This window comes from Sciurus vulgaris, assembly GCF_902686455.1.
Source record: "Sciurus vulgaris genome assembly, chromosome: 5".
NCBI classification, from domain to species: Eukaryota; Metazoa; Chordata; class Mammalia; order Rodentia; family Sciuridae; genus Sciurus; species Sciurus vulgaris.
This window is the reverse complement of record NC_136465.1, coordinates 91508341-91528231: the sequence shown is the minus strand read 5'-3', so window position 1 is coordinate 91528231 and position 19891 is coordinate 91508341. Positions and strand designations below refer to the sequence as shown.

Sequence of the window (19891 nt, the reverse complement as noted above, 5' to 3'; positions counted from 1 at the left end):
GGCTGCTCCTAGAGTACAGATAATCTTCTCAGGCAAATCATTCAAGAGAGAATACACAAAGAGAAAGCCGCAGTGCCTTTTATGACCTGATCTTCAAAGTTGCACACAGTCAATTTTGCTTGATTCTGCTCATTATAAGAGAATTACTAAGTCTAGCCCAACTTAAAGCAAGGGAAATTAGGCTCCTACTTTTGAAGGAGACAGTATCATATTTTTAAATCATCACACATTTTAGATAGAAAACGAATGAAGAGTGTGTTAGAGCATGAATGAAGATAGAGCAACATCATGCTGACCTAGGAGAATTAAAAGTTTCAAAGAAGTTGGATTATTTAATGGTGGTACATTTTTTAGGACAGTTAAAGATCATGAAGAAAAAAAAAGCCCACAATTTATCTGGAGTTCACAGATGGGTAGGCTCTGACAAAGAAATTTTAGTAGAATGGTTTGAACAAACTTCCAATTAGTAGCTTTGAAGAATATGAGAAAGTGCAGTTGACGATACATACTAATCTTTCATAAATTTCGTGCTCAAAGTGATCACAGTTGAGGAAGCTGAGCAGAAAAGATTTTAGAATAGGAATACGTTCCTTTCGAAGGAGAAAGAAGAAGAGTCATGAGAGAGAGATAAATATGAAAGAGTACAAGGGTGACCACATCGCAAGGAGAAGAGATGATGAAAAGATTAGCCTTGGAAAGAAGAACTCCATTTTTTTTTTTTTTATTTTGTCTGAAACTAAAGGAAATGAAGATAAAAATGGTCAAGGTTCAGAGAAATTGTGAGCTAGACAGAGAAAAGGCTGCAGTATTTATAAATGTTTTAATCCCCACAAAGTAAAATTCAAGATTATTTGTTTAGAGGATTTCAGTCTGGTACAGTGGGCAGCAGTGAGAAGAGAAGCAATGAAAACGGAATTTTTGAGAAGTTTGAAAGCAGTTTGGAATGCACACATGCATTTTCACCATTATGGTCTAACTCTTGGTTGCTCTTCTCAGCAACCTTTAGCTAGTGGTAGAAAGATCAGATTTACTTTTATGTTCTGAGTATGTAAAAGAAAAATATTTTACTTGGCAAGAATGATTCACTTGCATAATATACATGAAGGCTCATAAATATCACAGTGTTGATATATGAGCTATTTTTGTAATGTTACTAGAACTCAAATATTTAACTAATAGAATAACTAATGTATATGCATTTTATCATATGTGGATTATTTTTTTACTTCAGCATTCTCAAGAATTAATTATGACAAAGTATTTTCTGAAGGCAGGAATGTATCTAATGACATTTATCATATGACTTTCTCCACTTCTAAAACATCTCTTATTTTCTTCTTGAAAAGTTCCTTCATCACATACACATCCCTCACATTTTCCAAGGTTTTGAGGCCACTACAATTTACTTTCTCTTTTCAACAAATGCAGATGTTGAAAGCTGAAACCATAATGAGTAATAATGTAGTTGGATAAAAGCTGTAAGGATTAATGGTGTTGTAAAGGTCACTTCTGAAAGAAGAATTAATGTGTTATGCCATTAATAAACCATGGAAAGCTATGGACCAAAAGATAACTTAAGTTATCATTAATGACATGGGGCTCTTTGCTATATATCTATTAGCTGCAAATATAGAAAGTGACTTTTTGAAGTTGGTGACCAATATTACAGTGTATTCTATAAGAATGCTTTTGATTGGTATGCAAATGATAGGCAGCTCCAAAGAAAGGGGAATCCTTAAAAGGCATGAACAGTTCCGAAGAATGATGGATAATTTTAGAATCTTTTGACCACATGTTAGCTTTCCCTCATAAGCCCTTTCTGCCTATGGCATTTATGTGTATAACACTTTTAACTTTTTTCCGAAGTTTTTTCATCTATTTTCTTACTGCAGCTATTCTAAAATTATGAACCCTTAACTGGATAGAGTACCTATCCATATCATCTGGTCAAAGTTGTCATTCTGCTGATAAGGAGCAGAGAACTAAAAGGGCTAAGTGCCTAATCAATCATTCAGAGTGAGTTCCTTTCAAAATGTGAACTGTCTTATGATTCTGCTTATTATCTGTTTTAAATGTTGTTTTGTTTTGGCACTGGAGATTGAACCCAGTTCCTCACACATGCCAAGCATGTGCTGCACCACTGAGCTCCACCCCAGGCCCCTTTGTTTTACTTTTAAGGATGCAAATAACAAACTAGTGACTGGTCTACATATGCTGCTGTTGGAGACTGAGGGATTATGAGCAGCCATAGTCCCTGGTTGGTGTTCTTTCTTTCCAGTTGTTGCCAATTAGTGGCCTCTCTGCTTTAGATGCTCTTCTTACTCAGTTATCCTTTCACTTGTACTTTCAAGTGAGAATTAAATGCTTTCTCTGTGTCATACATTTTGCAAACTCTGGAGAACAAGCAGGTAAAATCCCTGAAGTGAGGTTTTAGGTGCCTGCAGTCTGTGACCCAGTAGACCTTGTAACATGTTATAATGTATTACCCTCACCCATCATTCCTTAGAGACACAAGAAAAGTAAAACTACACTTGAGCTAATGCAGTAGACATGTATTGACCACATGAAACAAAAGGAAATATGTTCATTAGTCGAGTATATTGGTTCTACAATTTCCTAATTTAAAAGGTGATGACATGAAGGAGAATAAAACCTTGAAATTCCATTAGTTTACATTTTAATAAGAAAAACATACTAGTATTTTTAGAGAAAATCTTATATCAGGATAGGTGATTGTAAAAAAACCATTGGATTATCAGGACATTAGGGGTATCATTCAACCGCATCTGGCAATTACATTTGCATAGCACTTTGTGGTTTACAAATTGTTTTCACATTGATTATCTAATTCTGGTGAGTTTTCACAGATGAAGAAGTGGCTACATAAAAGGCACCAAAAAATTGATGATGATAAGTGACCTTGAAAAAAAGAAAGAGAAAATTATTGTTGAAAATTGCTTAAAGCACATTCTGCCCTTATTTTTACTCTTTAAAGGTTTATGTAAAATAAATATGCAGTAAATAAGAATCTGTATTGCCTTGATAACATCAGTTAAACCAATGAGCTTTAATAATCTGTGCTATGTGGCTCAGTTTTCCACTGATAAGAGGACAGAATAACGAATGAACTTGGAATTGTAAAGACAGATACTTTCAACTTAGAAATATATTTATTCCTTCAAAAGACCCTATTATGGAGAAAAGGAATAAAAAATTGAGTAGGTCATAGATTGATGTAACAATCTTAGAAAAATGGAAGACAATGTGACAAAAAGCATTGACAAGGTTTCAAAGGAGCATGTGGCAGGTATGTCCAGAAAGTCCTCAGGGAAGTGGTAACATTAAAATGAATTACTAAACACATGAGAAAGTGGGAGAAATTTAGCAAAAAAGAAGCTGTGGGTAACAGGAGGAAGAAGGTCTGTGCTTGGAACAGGAATATTTCCTGTGTGTCTCTAGCACTGGACTCATGGATACCAGCAAGAGGGAAGGACAAACAACATAGACAGCATGAAGAGGCTTGCTGGCCCATGCTGAAGTGTTTGAAGCTAACCCAGAATGATGTTTTGGGAGAACATTAAAGTTTCATAAGTTCCAAGGTATTTGGGAACACCAACACACCATTGTCTTGTCATGAAGATTCATAATGCACATTATCATATTAAAGATTTTGAAAATTCATGCAATTTTCAATTATGCAACTAAAGATTTTGAAACTTTATGCAATTAATTTCATATTTCCTACACTTACTTGATCATCATTTTATGAAATGCTACTTTAAGCAATAGAGTGCCAAGAGAGATGGGCTTTGAAACAAAGATTTTGACATACAAATTCCCATTTTTTTACTATTTTGGAATGCTTTATCTGAAAGCAGAGTAGGATATGGATTTGAAGAAAGTATAAAGAGGGAAACCAATTAGAAGATGGCAGCATTAGTCAAAGTGGGAAATGAAGGGGCTCTAAGGAAAGCAGGGACCAAGGGAGTGGAAAAGCAAACTCGAAAGCTGGAATTGGGGTATAAGTGTCAAAACTTGCTTGCCTTTTGTCTGGATAAGATAAAGAAGATGTATTAGATGACTATTAAATGACTGGATAGAAAACTGTCTATAGAATATAGAAGGAGCAGATGACCAGGAGCGGTGGTGCACACCTGTAATCCCAGTGGCTTGGCAGACTGAGGCAGGAGGATCAACAAGTTCAAAGCCAGCCTCAGCAACTTGGCGAGGCACTAAGCAACTCAGTTGAGACTCTATCTGTAAATTTAAAAAGGGCTGGGGATGTGGCTCAGTGGTTGAGAGCCCTTGGGTTCAATCCCCAGTACCAAAGGGGGAAAAAAGAAAAAAAGGAGCAGACTGAAGCAGTAGGAAGATGGTGAATTCAACACTAGAAATGCCTCATTTCAGTTGCTCGTGGGCCATCCAATAGAAAAGCTCAGTAGACAGATGTTTGTACCTGGAAACTAGAGCTTGAGGCAGTCAATAATTTATAGTAGTTTGGATCACCTAACAATTTTGAGGGACATGTTTAAGACTGAGTGTGATATGTTGATTTTCTAGGGCTACCACAACAAATTACTATAAACTAGGTGGCTTACTACAGAAATTCACTACGTTGGTATCCTGGAGACTACAAATCTGAAGTCAAGATGTCAGCACAGTTAGTTCCTTCTGGAGGCACTGAAGAAAAACCTCTTCCATGCCTTTCACCTGGTTCTTGGTGGCTGCTGGCAGTTCATGGCATTCTCTGACTTATAGATTCATAACTCCAATCTTCGCCTCCATATTAACATGGGATTTCCCCGTCTCTGTTTGTCAAATCTCTGTCTCCTTTTCTTCAAAGGATAACAGTCATTGGCTTTAGAACTTACCCGAAGCTCAGGGTGAGAACATCTCAAGATCCTTAACTTACTTACATCTTTCAAGACCCAATTTACCAAAATGAGTACTTTTCCAGATGCTGGGGGTTAGGGCTTGGATTATATCTTTCTGGTGAACACAATTCAAGCCATTATAGGATGTTCTGTTTCTTTTCTTTTCCCCTTATGTAGCATTCATTATTACTTCTTTCCCTTTAGAATTTTTCTTCTCTAAAGTTGTACTTTACAGTCTGTCCCTTCTTTTCTGCTCCTGATAATATATAAGGGGTCTTAAAAGAGCACAAAAAGGAAATTTTCTGAACATTTTTGAATGATTAAAAAGAAACACTAAAGCATAAAAAATCAAGTTGTGGTGAATTTTAAAAGTTCTAGAATCTCACAAGTTTCTTACATTAATGACCCCTAACCAGCATTTTTCAATACTTTTTTAAAATATTAATTAGAAGTCACATTGATCTCTGTTTTATCATTTCCTTTCTAATATTAAGACTCACCAAACCTTTCTTACACTCATACCCTCCTTTCTGAGCTTGCCGCTAGGTGCAATTGCTGCCTACATTTATAATGAAGACAGAATAAAATGTATCAAGTGACCATTTTAGATCTCTTTGAACTCTGATGGACTTAACTTCCATTTCATTGAACCTACCAAGAAATGACATCCTTATAGATTCCATCATAATGTTCAAAACCATGTGATAAAATTGCTGCAACTGAGCAAGCACATAGGAAAAAATGAAAGAGAAATGAAAGGACTTAATAGTATGTTCAGCCTCCACAGATACCAACCCAGATATCTACTCCCTTACATGTGTTACTTCATTTCATTCTTCTATCAACCTTATGTTCATTTCACAGTTGAGGAAAATGGAAACTTAGAGAAATTAAGTGTTATAATTTGTCAAATATCACACTCTCCAAAAAGTGGAAATCCAGATCCATCTGAATCCAATTCCCAAATCTACTTATTTCACTAGGCCACTTTGTAAAGAAGTGATGGCTAATGAATAACTTTCATGGCCCATTTATTACATTAAGAAGATATATTAACTTAGTTAATTTTGACAGTATTTGTCTTGTCTGTTGAGTATTATCCCCACTTAAGCAGTGAGACAATCGAGGCAATACTTTGTATAGTTTATATAGTTAGTGAGTGATAAAACTAGGATTTTAATTCAAGCTTTCCCAACTCTCACGTACACTTTGTCTGGTGATTAAAAACTTGGAGCAGGAGAGAAGAAAGGATCCCAGACAAGAATATGAAGATGGAGGAGGCAGAAAGGAATGGGACAGAGATATGACGAGAAACAAGGAGTTTCCATGATGGTAGGGTGCAAGGAGTGAAAAGTGCCCTTGGATTTGGTGAAGGAAAGACCACAGGAAACAGGAATATGGAAACTGGAGAGTAAAGGGAGGGGGGATATGAAAAATGGTGGAATGAGACAGACCTCATTATCCCATGTACATGTATGGTTACACGAATGGTATGAATCTACGTCGGGTACAACCATAGAAATGAAAAGTTGTACCTCATTTGTGTACAATGAATCAAAATGCAGTCTGTAAAAATAAAAAAAAAAATTGAAGAAAGAATGGGGGAATATAAGAAACCATCTTTGAGAAGCTTGACCTAGAATGCAAAAAAGAAATACAGTTGGAAAGAGAGAGCAAAACACACTTATAGGAATTTTGTTTTAGAAGAGAGAACCTTAAGTGTTTAAAAGTTGAGGAAGTAGCAATGGCAGAGGAAATCAGATGCATTATATAAATGAGAAAGAGAACTTTCAGTGAAGAGAAATAGAAACCTAGAATATTAATCAGGGGATTTTCCTTGACTGAAAAGGAAAGTAGACACCTTTTTCATTGGAACGGGAGGAGAACGGGAGTATAAACCGGGATTTGAAGCCAGCAAATAATATGAGTTGGGGTGTGGACAGGAAGGCCAGAGTTTGGGCTTACTGGTCTTTCCAGAATCTGAGACAAAACCATTTGTTGAATGATGTAGTCAGCAGGGGTGGGCATTTGGTGACTTCGATGAAAACAAAATATAAATAAGCATCAGGTGAACCTAGATTGCACTTTTTACTATATCAATGACCTTATGACTTAAGATAGGAGAATTTCACATTTAGTATTGTAACTAAAACCCAAGAGCAATGTTTCTTTTAAAGTGACCACCATTTCTACCTGCACACAAACACCTCAAAATGGAAAGAGCCTTTACAGAACATAGGTTTGTTAGTTATCCACCTCCAGATAATTTACATTCCTCCTGCCTCTATCGTAACCATTTTCCTACACAGTGTTATGTTGGCAGTCCCTAAAAAGCATAAAGAATTCATGATCTTATTCAACACCATGTGCCAAACCATTTCAAATATATTTGTGTTCTGAAGAAACTAAATAGACTACATGGAAGCTAAAAAGATGACAGAAATGCACAGTGCCAGGTTGAACACAAACAGGAGCCAGAGGACAGGAAAATCAGGCTGAACCTCTTAAGATCTTACTAAATGAATGTACCCAGGCCAACACTATCACTTAAGAATCACACTTCTTCCAGAGTAATAAAAGAATAGAGCAAGGTCAGGAATAATATGTTAAGAAGACAGTTCAGGAGATCCACATCAGGATATCTAGGAGGATATAAAGTTAAATACAATCATTCTTTACAGTAATGTTAACCCTGACGATCAGTCCTAGGTCTAAATAGTTGTTTCCAATTCATACTGTATTTATAAGAGCAAAGGTATTTTGTTCTTTGAATAAATTCCAATTATTAGCCCTGTAAAGCAAAATATAGTAGTTCTCAAAATTCCTGTTCCACCACTGAAACTTACCCTTTGGTGTCAAGAATGACAGGGTGTAGTCTGTGTAGTAGAGGGAAAGGCATGGATCGCTTAGAAACCATCCATACTGAAGCACTGCACTAATCTGACATCAGTTTCTTCAATAGAAATGTTTAAGCAGCAAGAAAATATTTTATGTCTTTTGGCAATCAACAGATCAGATAGAAGAGTCTAGCAATACAACGAGCATGTGTAATCTGACATGATTAGACAAGGCTCTTTAGTACCAGAACATTCATAATTGAGACAAAGAAAGAGTATTAATAACACTTTCCTAACACGGCAGTTAGCCATTTTATATTTCCTTTCTTTAATCTTAGTGTTTTTCAACAAATCATGGGATTTAATAGCGTGTTTTGGCAGATTAGAGGATTTATGGCCCAGATGTTTTTTGTTCTAAAAATGGATTAGGGTGTAAAGTTTGCTGGAATCCATGGAACATGTTGAGGCAAGCCGGTCATTTTATGTGTGATTAGTGCCTGCCTTCTGTCTCACAGTCCCTCCATCTGTCACAATTCACCAATGGATCTGGTTAGATTTAGCCTCATGTCACAAACAAGTCCCTTTTCTGGGCAATTTCATATTACAGATTCATTTTATGCCATTTTATGCCCCAGTTAAAAGATAGGGAGAAAGATGAGATATTAGCTTGCCTTTAAAAATTTGCAAAAGCCGTTGTTTTCCATTAGGATTCTACCCTAAGATCGTGAAACTCATCATAATAACGTGCAGCAAATAGATGACCAGTGTTAAAATTAAAGTTAAATTTTAATTAGTTTAGCACTGTATCCCTGTTATTTTTTAAAAGAAATATTTGGTAGTGTTTTTTACTGACTCGGGTCTGTGGCGCTACAGACATTTAACCATCTTATTTAGAGAGTGAATTGTGACTACAGTTAACAATAGCCACAATTTCTTATCAATTACAGGTGCTTACTTACATTCTGTGCTTGAAATTTAGCTTCTTAACTATTGCAAGTTTGCATCCATAGCAAACCACTGCCACCTGTAGTTTATTTCACCATAAATGGATTTAGGGGGAAAATGTTCTTCTGTGGATAATGATTTATTCCCTCTGTATATAACAAACCTAATGGAGCTATATAAAAACTCTAAAATGACCTTTCTAATACTAAAAGAGACTCAATAACCATAGTGGTAATTATCAATAACTATATCCTGTGGTAACATTCAAATGTTTCTTGCATGAAAAAGATCAAAGATAGGTTCTATTTTTTATACCACCAAATACTCAGATAATTCTTAAAAAGTTTGCTTAAAATTGTCTTTTACACATCTTTCTAAATATTTGGAAATGACCATATGTATATAAACATGTTTTTATTACAGATGTTTGGCAACATGTTCATGTATGATTATGTGAATCAGTCATCATTTATTTTAGACAAATTCCACAAAGAAATTATTATATGTCAAACATTAACCATTACTCAAAGCAGAAGAGATTTTTGTGGTTAGATTAAGGTTAGCCTACCCATGCATTTGTACATTTGCTCTGTCTCATTTTCAGGTTATTTAAATGACCATGATGCTGTCACCAAGGCCATCCAAGAAGCGCGGCAGATGAAGGAGCAACTTCGGCGGGAACAACAGGTGCTTGATGGGAAGGTGGCTGTTGTGAATAGTCTAGGTCTCAATAACTGCCGGACAGAAAAGGTCAGTTCACCAAATAGCTTACTTTCCAGAAACACTTCATTAAAGTGCCTGGATGCTTTTCTTTCTTTCCTTCTTTTCTTTTCTTTTTTTTTTTTTTAAATCTTATCCTCAGCCTGATAGTTCTTCCATTGTTTTCCTTCCATCAGTGCAGAAGTTCCCAGGTCCATCCTAATCTAAACCATCTGGAAATGGGAAGAGTTATAATCCTCTTTATCCATCTCCAAACTTTATTGACAATTGATATCCACTTTTATACCACCAGTTAGTATTAAAATGAAGTGGCATTTGAAATATCAGCCTGAGTGAAAGTTTTGCTTTACAGAGATGCTTAACTTGTATTTGAGGATGAGCTGGATTTGAAAATGCTGAATCTTCTTTAATCAGCATAAGCTTGGATGATACCCGTGCTCATATTCTAAGTATGTAGATCCTGAGCTTGTCATAATGTTTCCAGTGTAAAGCACTGTCAAGGGTTAGGTGATTGCACAGCTGGAAAATTTGACTGTATCATGAAACAAAATGGATTTTAAAAATTTCTCACATTATTTATTACACTTAAAGTCAGTGAAACTTCTGAATTTGAGATGTAATAATTTCAAGCTATTTTGTTTAAGCATACATTGTATTTTATACAGAAAAAAATTTAGGCAATTATAGAACACTCAGAATGAGGTACCTCTTTGGTAATATTTGATGTTTTCAACGGAAATCTTAAAGTGTTACTGAATCCCCTGTGGTAGATAAGGGGAAAGATGATCAGCTACTTAGCAATAACTTGGAAATTCATCATCATGAGAAGCGTATGAGCCAAACAAAATTGTTCAGAATGAGCAGATTGCTAATTTGGATAGGTAGCTGGTTTTCCCAGGTTTTATGTGCAAGTAAATGTACAATCAGTAGGCAGCAAGCAGTCTGCATAGTGCAGGTGACATGGAGGAGTGATCCTGTCACAGCTGCCTTTTTCGTGAGTTCTAACATGGGTAAAATTTAGGATGGAGAAACAATTTCAATTTGCTCTGTTTCCAGAGGGGAGAGCAAAGCATGGGTCAGGAGACATCCCTTTCAGTCTTATGAGAAGTGTGACATTGTGCAGTGAGGAGGACACAAAATTTTTCTAGCTAAGCACCAGAAGGGAAGGAGAAAAGCAAAGTGACAGCTCTAAGAAGGAATGATAGCAAGCATAAAGGAATTTATATTCAAATATTTAAACATTCTTGAAAGGATGCTTGAACAGAAATTCCTTTTCTGTGCTCCCCATGTAGAAATGAGTTTAACACTCAGCCAGATGCTAATGCAAAGTGACTCAAGCTATTCCTCGCAAGCATAGCTAAATTGCCGTTATTTGTTAAGCGCATTGAATTCAGCTGTGGATACAGCAGTTGGTTGCATTCAGCAAGCATCTGTACCCTTTTTTTTTTTTTTTAATCCTCCAAAGCAGAGACAACTCTACCTATCTCCCCCCTCTCCTCCCCTGTGCTGGCTGGGAATTGTCAAGTGACAACCGACCAAATCCTTTTGGACAGGAAGCCTTCATCCTGAGTTCTATATACTTGCAAAACAGGCCTTGTGGTTGGATCAGGGAGCCCATTAAAAGCACTTTGATGGTATGGAAATTCATCTTCATGAAGCTCCTAGGCCCCTAAGCAGCATGCTGTTTAGCTGTGGTTACAGATCAGTCATTCACATCGGAGGGCAATAATTGTGCTGACGGCTTGTAAGGCAATGGAAGTACATAAAATAATCCTGGGCCCTCCACCATGGCACTGTGAGTTAATCTTCTCTAATACAGATCAGCTGTTGTTCTAACGCATGACTTTATGCTGGCTCCAGTGACTCTGCGCGGCCTTTTGATTAAGTAACAGGAGTGGAACCATCTGCATTTACTTTAGTCCATACTTGGCCATTGTAAGGGGACCTTTTTCCACTTCTTGTCCACCTCCACAAACATACTTTATTTTTTTCTCTGATTAGCACCTCTAATTTGGGTTGCAGGAGTGAGAGTTTCCTTTGTTGAAAGCTACTGCTTCAGTATTCCTTTCTCTTTTTGTGGAGTTAAAACTTCTTTAAAAAAAAATCTATTTTTGAAGTCATACCTGCCAGTACCTATTGACCAATTAAGATGTCTGTATTCTTGAGGTTATATTCCTACGTTTCTTTACCATGTACTTTGCATGTAATTGGGTTAAATCCTGACCTCATGTTCTTATTAGTTTTTAAGTGAAAAAACTACAGTTTTGAAAATGAAGCAGTTCAATTAGTGTAATAGTCTGAGAGACTCTCATGTAAGTACAACTTCTCCACCAAAGGATCTGAATTAGTTCATCCCTCCTGTTACTCTGGTACCTGAGAATGAACTAAGAGTATTCCAACTCTTTGAAGCTGGTCTTACCACGGTTTGTGGTTCCTTCTTCCTGTTGAACTAGGGTGAAGGTCATGTCTGCAAGGATCAATCTATGTATGTCTGTGCAATCCTGGAGGTGTGGTTTTGAACCAGAAAATATGGTCTCCATTTTTATAGAGCTTACAATTTAAGTCAAATTATTATTTTGACTGTTATTACATGTTTATGTGAGTGAGTCTGTCAGGACTGAATAAAGAGTTCTTGTTTCTTAGCATGATCAGTTACATATGTGTGATGACAAAGGTGATACTTATTCTCTTGAATAAAGCAATATCACTGTGCCTATTGTGCTGTTATTTTCCTAATACCTACCTTCTTTTAGATTTTTATAAGCACTCAGCTTTATCCAGATCTAGTGCAAATGCAGATCAGTAATTGGTTTGAAATTTTGCTTCATAGTTCTTGAGGAAAGACAAACAGAAGACACAATAAATTCTTTTAATATTTTGCACTATCAACTTCTTATACCATTTGAATCCCAATAAAGGATATTTTTCTATCTAAAATAACACTCATAACTCCCTAAACCTATAAAGTATGTGAAAAATAAAAAGTGAGGGAGACAAAGCAGAAAGAAAGAGAAAGGAGCTATAGGAAAAAGAAGAGAAAGGAAGTCCAGCATGGTGCTTTATATCAGTCTAAAAGATGTGCAGTATCATGACCTGAGAGCCAGATAATTAAAATCCTATAGTGAAATCTATTTTCTGGGGTGCACAAACCTTGTACGCTTCTATGTTTCCTCATATCTCAAAAAGCCAGCATGGTTGTCCCAACTCAAAGGTCTTAATTCTGAAAAGCTGTAATTGGACAGTGAAAACAATTAGAGGTGTGAAGATGGGGACAAATGTTTTTCCAGTGATATGAACCAAAACATCATGAAAGTCATTTTTACTGAAACACATTTTAATTGAAGACTTCTAAAAGATTTTTCACTTCTTTACTTTTCTTGGAAGTGTTTCAACAAACCCAAGAACTGTGTGTGTCAGGTTTCTTGGAAACTCTGGGACATAGTGTTATTTATAATTGTCATTGCTGTTTAATTATAGACTGATTGTATATTCAAGTAATGTTATCTTTTATCACAGCTCAGTTACAGATAACACTATATACCACTAATCTCAGTATTGTGGATGAAAAAATAAGCTTCTCAGGTAGGAACAGAAAGAAGACTCTCATACATTCATTTTGTTAAATAGTCACTTCGCTTCATTAACACTCAAATGGCACAATTTTGACTGTATGGCCAACTGTGTAGCAGGTACTAGACCTTGTGTTTGAAGGTATTTATACCTGATAGTCGAACATCAAAACCTCAGTTATGTTGTCCCGAACCCACCAGGTAGTGTTAGTTAAAGCAATAGAGACCCAGTGCATGCAACTGAAACAAGAAATAGACCAAAAGTTTCCCATAGAAGACTGTGCCTGTGCTGCACTGTTAGAAAGATCTCTCTTAGATTGCATTAGGCAATCTAAATACAGTAGCTTAAACAGTACTTAATTGTTTTCACATAATGAAATTCAGGATTTGGAGGTTAGTGGCATTAGTTCATCAACTCAATAACCTCAGTGTTTAAATCTCTGTGACTCTCTTGGTTTTTCTCTGAGTTACAAAACGGTTGCTGCTGATACGGCTATCTCATCAACCTGAGGGAAGGGTGACTTGGGAGGGAGTTTTCTTTTTTCTAAATTCAGCCTTGATTCACATGGGAATGTTTTATTACCCCAAACTAACTGGTTTCCACAAACATCTCATTGGCTGGAACTGGGTCATATGCACATCTTTAAGGAAATTCCTGGCCAAAGGCAAAATGGACCAATTTAAATTGATGGTAAATTATTTTCTGTAAACAAATTAGAGAACTTATCTTCTCTGAGGTCAGGGAATATCTAGAGATCAAAGGTAGGGAGGAAGGACCAGAATGGCATTTGGGTAGGAAAAGGCAATAGACAGACACAACTACATTATAAAAATGATATCAAAGCTCTCAAATGTTGCCTTCATGAAACTGGGTGTTTTGTTTGTTTCATGATTACTGCCATCTAGCTACCTTTTGCTTTCCCACCATTATGTGTCCAAAGCCTTATACCTTGTCTATCGTTCCTAAAGAATTAAATGACTTACAAGCATATGCATAGAAAAACATTACTTGGTGACATTTTAAATGTATGAATGTGTGTTCACCCACATGCTCCATACATGTTAGGACGGCTTGCTTTCTTATTTTAAACAGATGTCATTCACAGAAATAAGCATGCAAATGTATGCATATATTTCTTAAGGTAGAAAATTTATTCACCAAACATTAATTGCCTACAGTGTACCTGGAAATATAAACATGCACACATGTTATGAATTCATCTAAAATTGAAAATAATTGCTAGGAAAATGTCTTCCTTTTGAGGTTTAAGGAAAATTCTTTGTAAATTTCTATAGAATAAGGTACAAATTTGGTGAAAAACATGTATATTTTAAATAATAATTTACCCAGTAGTGACAGCTACTTCTTTGGCTACTTGTCAGTCATATTCATAAGAAACCCCATCACAGATTATATAGGCTGATTTGTAAACAAAGGTAAATTTTATTACTGTGGTGCTTGAAATCTCTTCCATGACACCCTCCTCTTTTCACTCATTGTCAGGCCTTTTCTTTCCCTTTAACAGAGTGCCAAACATGAAATGACAGTGACCAATGTTGACTTAATGTGGATGTTTAATAATGAAAAAAAGTGTGTCGTTCCCAGCATTAGTTACAAATGGCAGTAAGTGTATCGGATGGCAGCCCTGTAATAATTTTACATCCATCATTCTTTCTAGACGCTTCACTGGCCATCTGATGGATGGGGCCAGGGGTATTAACTCTTCGGAAACTGACACAGTGCATCTAGTTCAGCGTTATCTAACACATGCTCCTTCCCTCAGATAAGAAGGCCTGCAAGGAATTGTGAATTATAGGCTTTGCTTTGAAAAAGTGAGTGTGAAGGAACTCATGCCTCTCCATTCAGTGGAAAAGGCTTCAATTAATGATTTCTAGATGGCTTTCGTAAACATCACCTCTAGTTAAAGTGAATTAAAGAAGTCAAATTTGAATTCCATATCTCAGTGATCAGAAGAGCCTCACAAAGGAGGTAGGAAGGGTAGGTAAACCCTTTTGGAAGCAATATGATAGAGGATTGCAACCCTGTGGAAAAGTAGGAGGTATTACAGGGCATGTGTGTTTTTTAAGCGTACCCAATCTTTTAAATACTCTGGTTCGAATTTGCCTAGGAACAAATTTAAATATTTCAATTTTAATTGAAAATTTTCTTTGTATAAAAAATGAGTATATATGTTTTTAAGTATCTGCATTTGCATATAATTATTTGGTGACTTTAAAGATACACAGTCTTAAGTTGAATATTTATCTTTTTATTATTGAAGTCTCTCTGTCCTGAAAAATGTATGAAATGGATGGGGAACTGCTTTCTAGCAACTGATTATTAGAAAATCTAGACCAGCTCTTTATGTGAAAGTTGGCATTTGATCCTTTGGTTTTCTTTCCTTTTGTTTTTCATTCATAAATCCCTCTTAATTCTGAGTATCTTAGCTGGGGAACATTTCTTATGGGATGGAGGGGAAGAGGAAACCCCTTGGTGAATATTATCAGCACAGAGCAGCCAGTTTTCAAAAACCATGACAAAAAGGCAAATAGGTATTATGTCATCACCCATCCATCACTCTATATGTCAGCCTTTCAATAATTCCAATCGACATTCTCGACAGGCTGGTGCAAGTTAAAGGGGCTGTTTGTTTCTCGAAATTGAGCATAGTCCGTCTATAGCCTTTTGTTCCAGACTGTTTTCTTCTATGTCTTTTCATTTCTTTCTTTTTCTTTCTTTCCTTTTTGGGGGTATTTAATTGAAATACATGCCGAGTTTGCAGACTGCAAAGATCAGAGCTGTTTTCGTCCAGCAGTGGTAACTATGCATTAAACATTTTGATTTGTTTGAGCTTGAAGTTTAGTCCTTTTTTGCCATTTGCTTCATGGAGTTTGTGTATATTTACAGCCTCTGCATTTAATGGCCACATGCCTTATTTTCACAGATGGCCAGTGGAAGACTTTTTCTTTCTCTTAGTATAGCCCGCTTTCAGTTTTGCTACATTTGTCACAGTGCCACTACTTGCAGCTAGCAAGTGCCCACGCTTGGTGGGGAGCAATTATGGTGTGAGTTTTTAAGGAGCTTTTTAAAGGTTTTTTTTTTTTTTTTTTTTTTTTTTTTTTTTCAGTAAACTTTTTATGGTTTAATTTTCAAGCCTAGAAAAGCTGTGCATGTTTTCAAACAGAGAGTCTTGTGTTCTTTACATCATTCTGGTAGAGGGGTTAGTGCAGGATGGTCCAATAAAATGAGACTCATAGGGCATGCCAAAGTGGGCTTCCAGAGACACCCACAGGCCTCTCCGATGACTGAAAGTGTCTCTTCATCTAAGGAGATGAGTATCTGCTAACAATAGCCTTCCCTTAAAGAAAGGAAAATACTATGTAAAGCATAGTCTAGATATTTTAGAAGTGTATTTCCACAGTGTATAAGTAAAAGACTAGAAGAATATACAATAAAATGTGAACAATAGTTATGTCAAGGTGATGGGGCTATAAATTTACATCTCTGTCGCCACATTTCTGGATTTTCTGAAGTTTCTGTAAGACTCCCTTTTGTTACTGGACAAGAAGAATTATTTTTAAGAACCTAGCCTATCAGGAATGTTCTTTCCTCCTCTCTCCATTGGTCCATTTCTATTCCTCAAGATCAAATTGCTTCTTTAGAACAATTGCACAATAAGACTCTGACACAGAAAAGGATTACTTTTCAATTGCTCCCTTGTATTTGGTAGATGTATTCTCTATTATCACTTTTTTTCAAGCTATTTTACAATATGAATTAAAAATTGCTGGGAAAATATTCTAAATTTGGAATTTATTTCAAAGAAGAGAAATTGCTAAATTATTATTAGCAACAGTAATAGTAATAGCAATAGTAATTATTATTAGCAATAGTAATAGTTATAGTAATTGCTAATAATATTGAACCATGACCAGCAGCTTTTTCTCCTCTTTTATAATTGAGAAAGACATGTTTTATGCCTATAAGTCATAGGAGCAATAAAGGCTATAAATATTTATTTCATGTCTTAAAAGTTGCTGTGCTTTTATATTACATTTCAATCTCCAACTGTAATTGTAACTTTCAAAGTATATTCTTTGTGTGTGTGTGTGTTTTTTTTTTTTTTTTTTTTTTTTTTTTTTCATTTAAAAAAACCCTGAAATTTGACATTAGGGGAATTCAAGTGGTAGATCAGATTTTGGGCCTATATAGGTCCTGGGGCTCCAAGTCCAATCTGTTTTCTAATGGACCACGGAGGAGGACATCAAGAAAGTAACCCAGTGCCTGTTTGATGCGCTTGTGGCCCAGAGTTAGGCATGTGTATTCTTTATCACATTTCTGAGATTTTATCACAAAACTCTCATTTAAGCCATTATCCTCTCCTCCTCAATTTTATACATTTTTTTCCTAATTATTTTTCCTGGTTTGACTCCCAGACCCTGCACTAGGGAATGGACTGGGAAAGCATAGAGAATATACCCAATCTTCTTTACTCTGCTTCTCCTAGCAGTTCTGATAAAACATGGGATGAAGTTTTAGTTGTTCATTAAAATGAGATTTTAAATATCTAGTCTAGTCTATCTTTTTTCTCTTTCTTCACCTAAAACTACCAGGGATAATTGAAAAGTGAACTATAACCCTGGTGTGCCTGTTTCTATTTGTCAGACCCAGCAGTTCTGAACCAAGCCATGACTCTTTAAAATAGTCCAGTTCGATTTATTTAAATGAAGTCAGTACTGGCTACCAAGGCTACATTTGTAAGAATGTTGACAATTTTATAGCTTTTATTCCCTGCAAAGGAAAAATTAAAGAGAAAAATCCTATATATTTCTGTAGCTCAGTAATCGCATTACCCATTGTTTATAGAACAATTATCAGACAACATTCTGGTTTTCTCTTTACATTTGTGCAGTCCCCCCACCTACCAGATGTCCTGTGGAGGGTATGAATTCTACTATATTTCTTTGTTGACCTCCTATTTTTTTCACATTAACTCTTCTGATTTGACTCACTGTACAAAGGATGTGTATCTACCCTAGTAAGAAAGCAGCAAAGGTTTTTTGTAGACATTGGTTGAATCCTGACCACATATACAAACATTCAAAATCCCAGGTCTTCATTTTTCCTGCTTTGCCTGCCCTCCCCACATGTACACACCATAAGCAACACTATGACAAATAAGCAAGAGGCCCTGGCTTGTGTTTTGCCATGACACTATTCGTGTGTGCTTCCTTTGTGCGTTATTTGTTTTCCACACATTCCTTTGACTGGCTTTTCTGAACACTACACACCCAGGCCGTAATGACTTCTTCCTCTGCATGCCAGTGGTTCCTTTTTCAAGGACTAAATTAGTCATGTTGAATTTGGACATATAACTCTGCCTTTTACAAAGTCCCTGAATCTGTATGTCTGATTGTTTTTGGACAGTCTCCTCCCAAAATATATCTGAATAACCATCATTTGTTTTGTTTTTCATAATTTGAAATATCTTCTTTGAATTTAAGAAAATGATTATAAAATTCTCAATTATAAATGAAGTGACTTGAAGTATTGAATCTTATTAATTAACAACTTTGGAGATAATTGTCATTTATAGATAGAGAAAATATGAAGTTTATACATTTGTCCCAAATATTTCATGTCTGCTATATGGAGTTCAGTCAAGTAGGACATAAAATCATAGAATTGCAGGTTTGAAAGAAAATGAAAAGGGCCTTCAATCCGACCTGTCATTGGATGTTGAATTGCCTCTCCAGTATGTCTAATATGCCAGGCAGGTAGTCACATGGCCAATACCCACAAACCTCCAGGGAGATGAAATTTCTTACATCCTGAGGCAGCGCATTCAATGGATAGACAGTTCTAGGGAATTAGTTTTCTTTTGGTAATTCATTATCTTTTATCTGATAATTTAGATCCTTTGATCATTTTTCTATCTCCTGGCTACATATGGTTAAATTGTTTCTATTTCACAAATAACAGGTCTTAGTTCTTTGTAAACTTGGAGATTCTTAACGAGATTTAAGACAGCTATTGTCGATCTTCTCTTCCCACTCCAAAACACTTTTCCAGGGTCCTTTATAATTTCCCCATCATGACAACAAGTGTATTGATAGAAAAATCCAAATGTGAGTCAAGTCCAAGCAATTTTTGACATTGAGCTTGTTGGTCTGCATTCCAGTTCCTACAGAAAAAAAAAAAAAAAAAAAAAAAAAAAGGACAAGATCATTATAATATTTTCCTTAGCAGATCCATTCTAGCTTCTTGTTACCACATTCTCTACCAAGTGCTCTCAAGCAATCTTTGTAGCAGTCATTTCTGCCTTTTTTGGAATATGCATTAAGTGCTCAGGTCATTGTTGCTTAAATTTCTCTCCTCATGAAAAGAAAAATTAGTTATTTGGCATTAACTTCTGAATAATTCTTCCTCTTCATAATCAACTCCTCAAAAATGACTAATAGGATTCATAAATTTTATCTACAAGTTGTATTACTATCTTAAGAAGTTATTCTCTTGGACTAAGACTGTTGAACTCATTGAAACTGTGTTTCTGTCTGAACCATCCCATCTATCTTCAAGTTCATAGTACTTCCTAAGAAAACCTGATCTGTCCATACATTTCACTTTGATCTGATTGCTGGTGAAACTGCACTCCTAAGAAGTTTTACTACAGTAAACTATACTTCAAGAAACTTCTCATGAAGCTGGCTACTAAATTTATAAAAGAAAATTAGATTGTGGGACAAAATTATGGGTTTAATTCATGGGGAGAGCTCTAAATTTATAAGGAAAAACAAAATCAGGATTTTATAGAGCTAATTTTGTGCATAACTGGACAGAAAACATGAATGGACCCTTCCAACCCCTTAGCTCAGAGATCCCTGTGATTGTCTGATGAAGAAAATGAATGGAAAAATACTCCTCAAGGATACCGGATTCCAGAAT

The 19891-nt window shown here is 35.9% G+C and overlaps 1 protein-coding gene across 16 annotated transcripts in view; it reads left to right on the top strand.

Annotated features, from left to right (window-relative positions):
• SOX5 (SRY-box transcription factor 5) overlaps positions 1-19891 on the top strand; it is a 955660-nt gene that overhangs the window by 914333 nt on the left and 21436 nt on the right. For 15 of the 16 annotated variants that reach the window (XM_079142036.1, XM_079142038.1, XM_079142034.1 and 12 more), the window contains one exon: positions 9261-9406. In XM_079142036.1, coding sequence (XP_078998162.1) covers positions 9261-9406 — 146 coding nt within the window. The remainder of the gene's footprint in view (positions 1-9260; positions 9407-19891) is intronic. The other variant, XM_079142028.1, reaches the window with a different exon arrangement.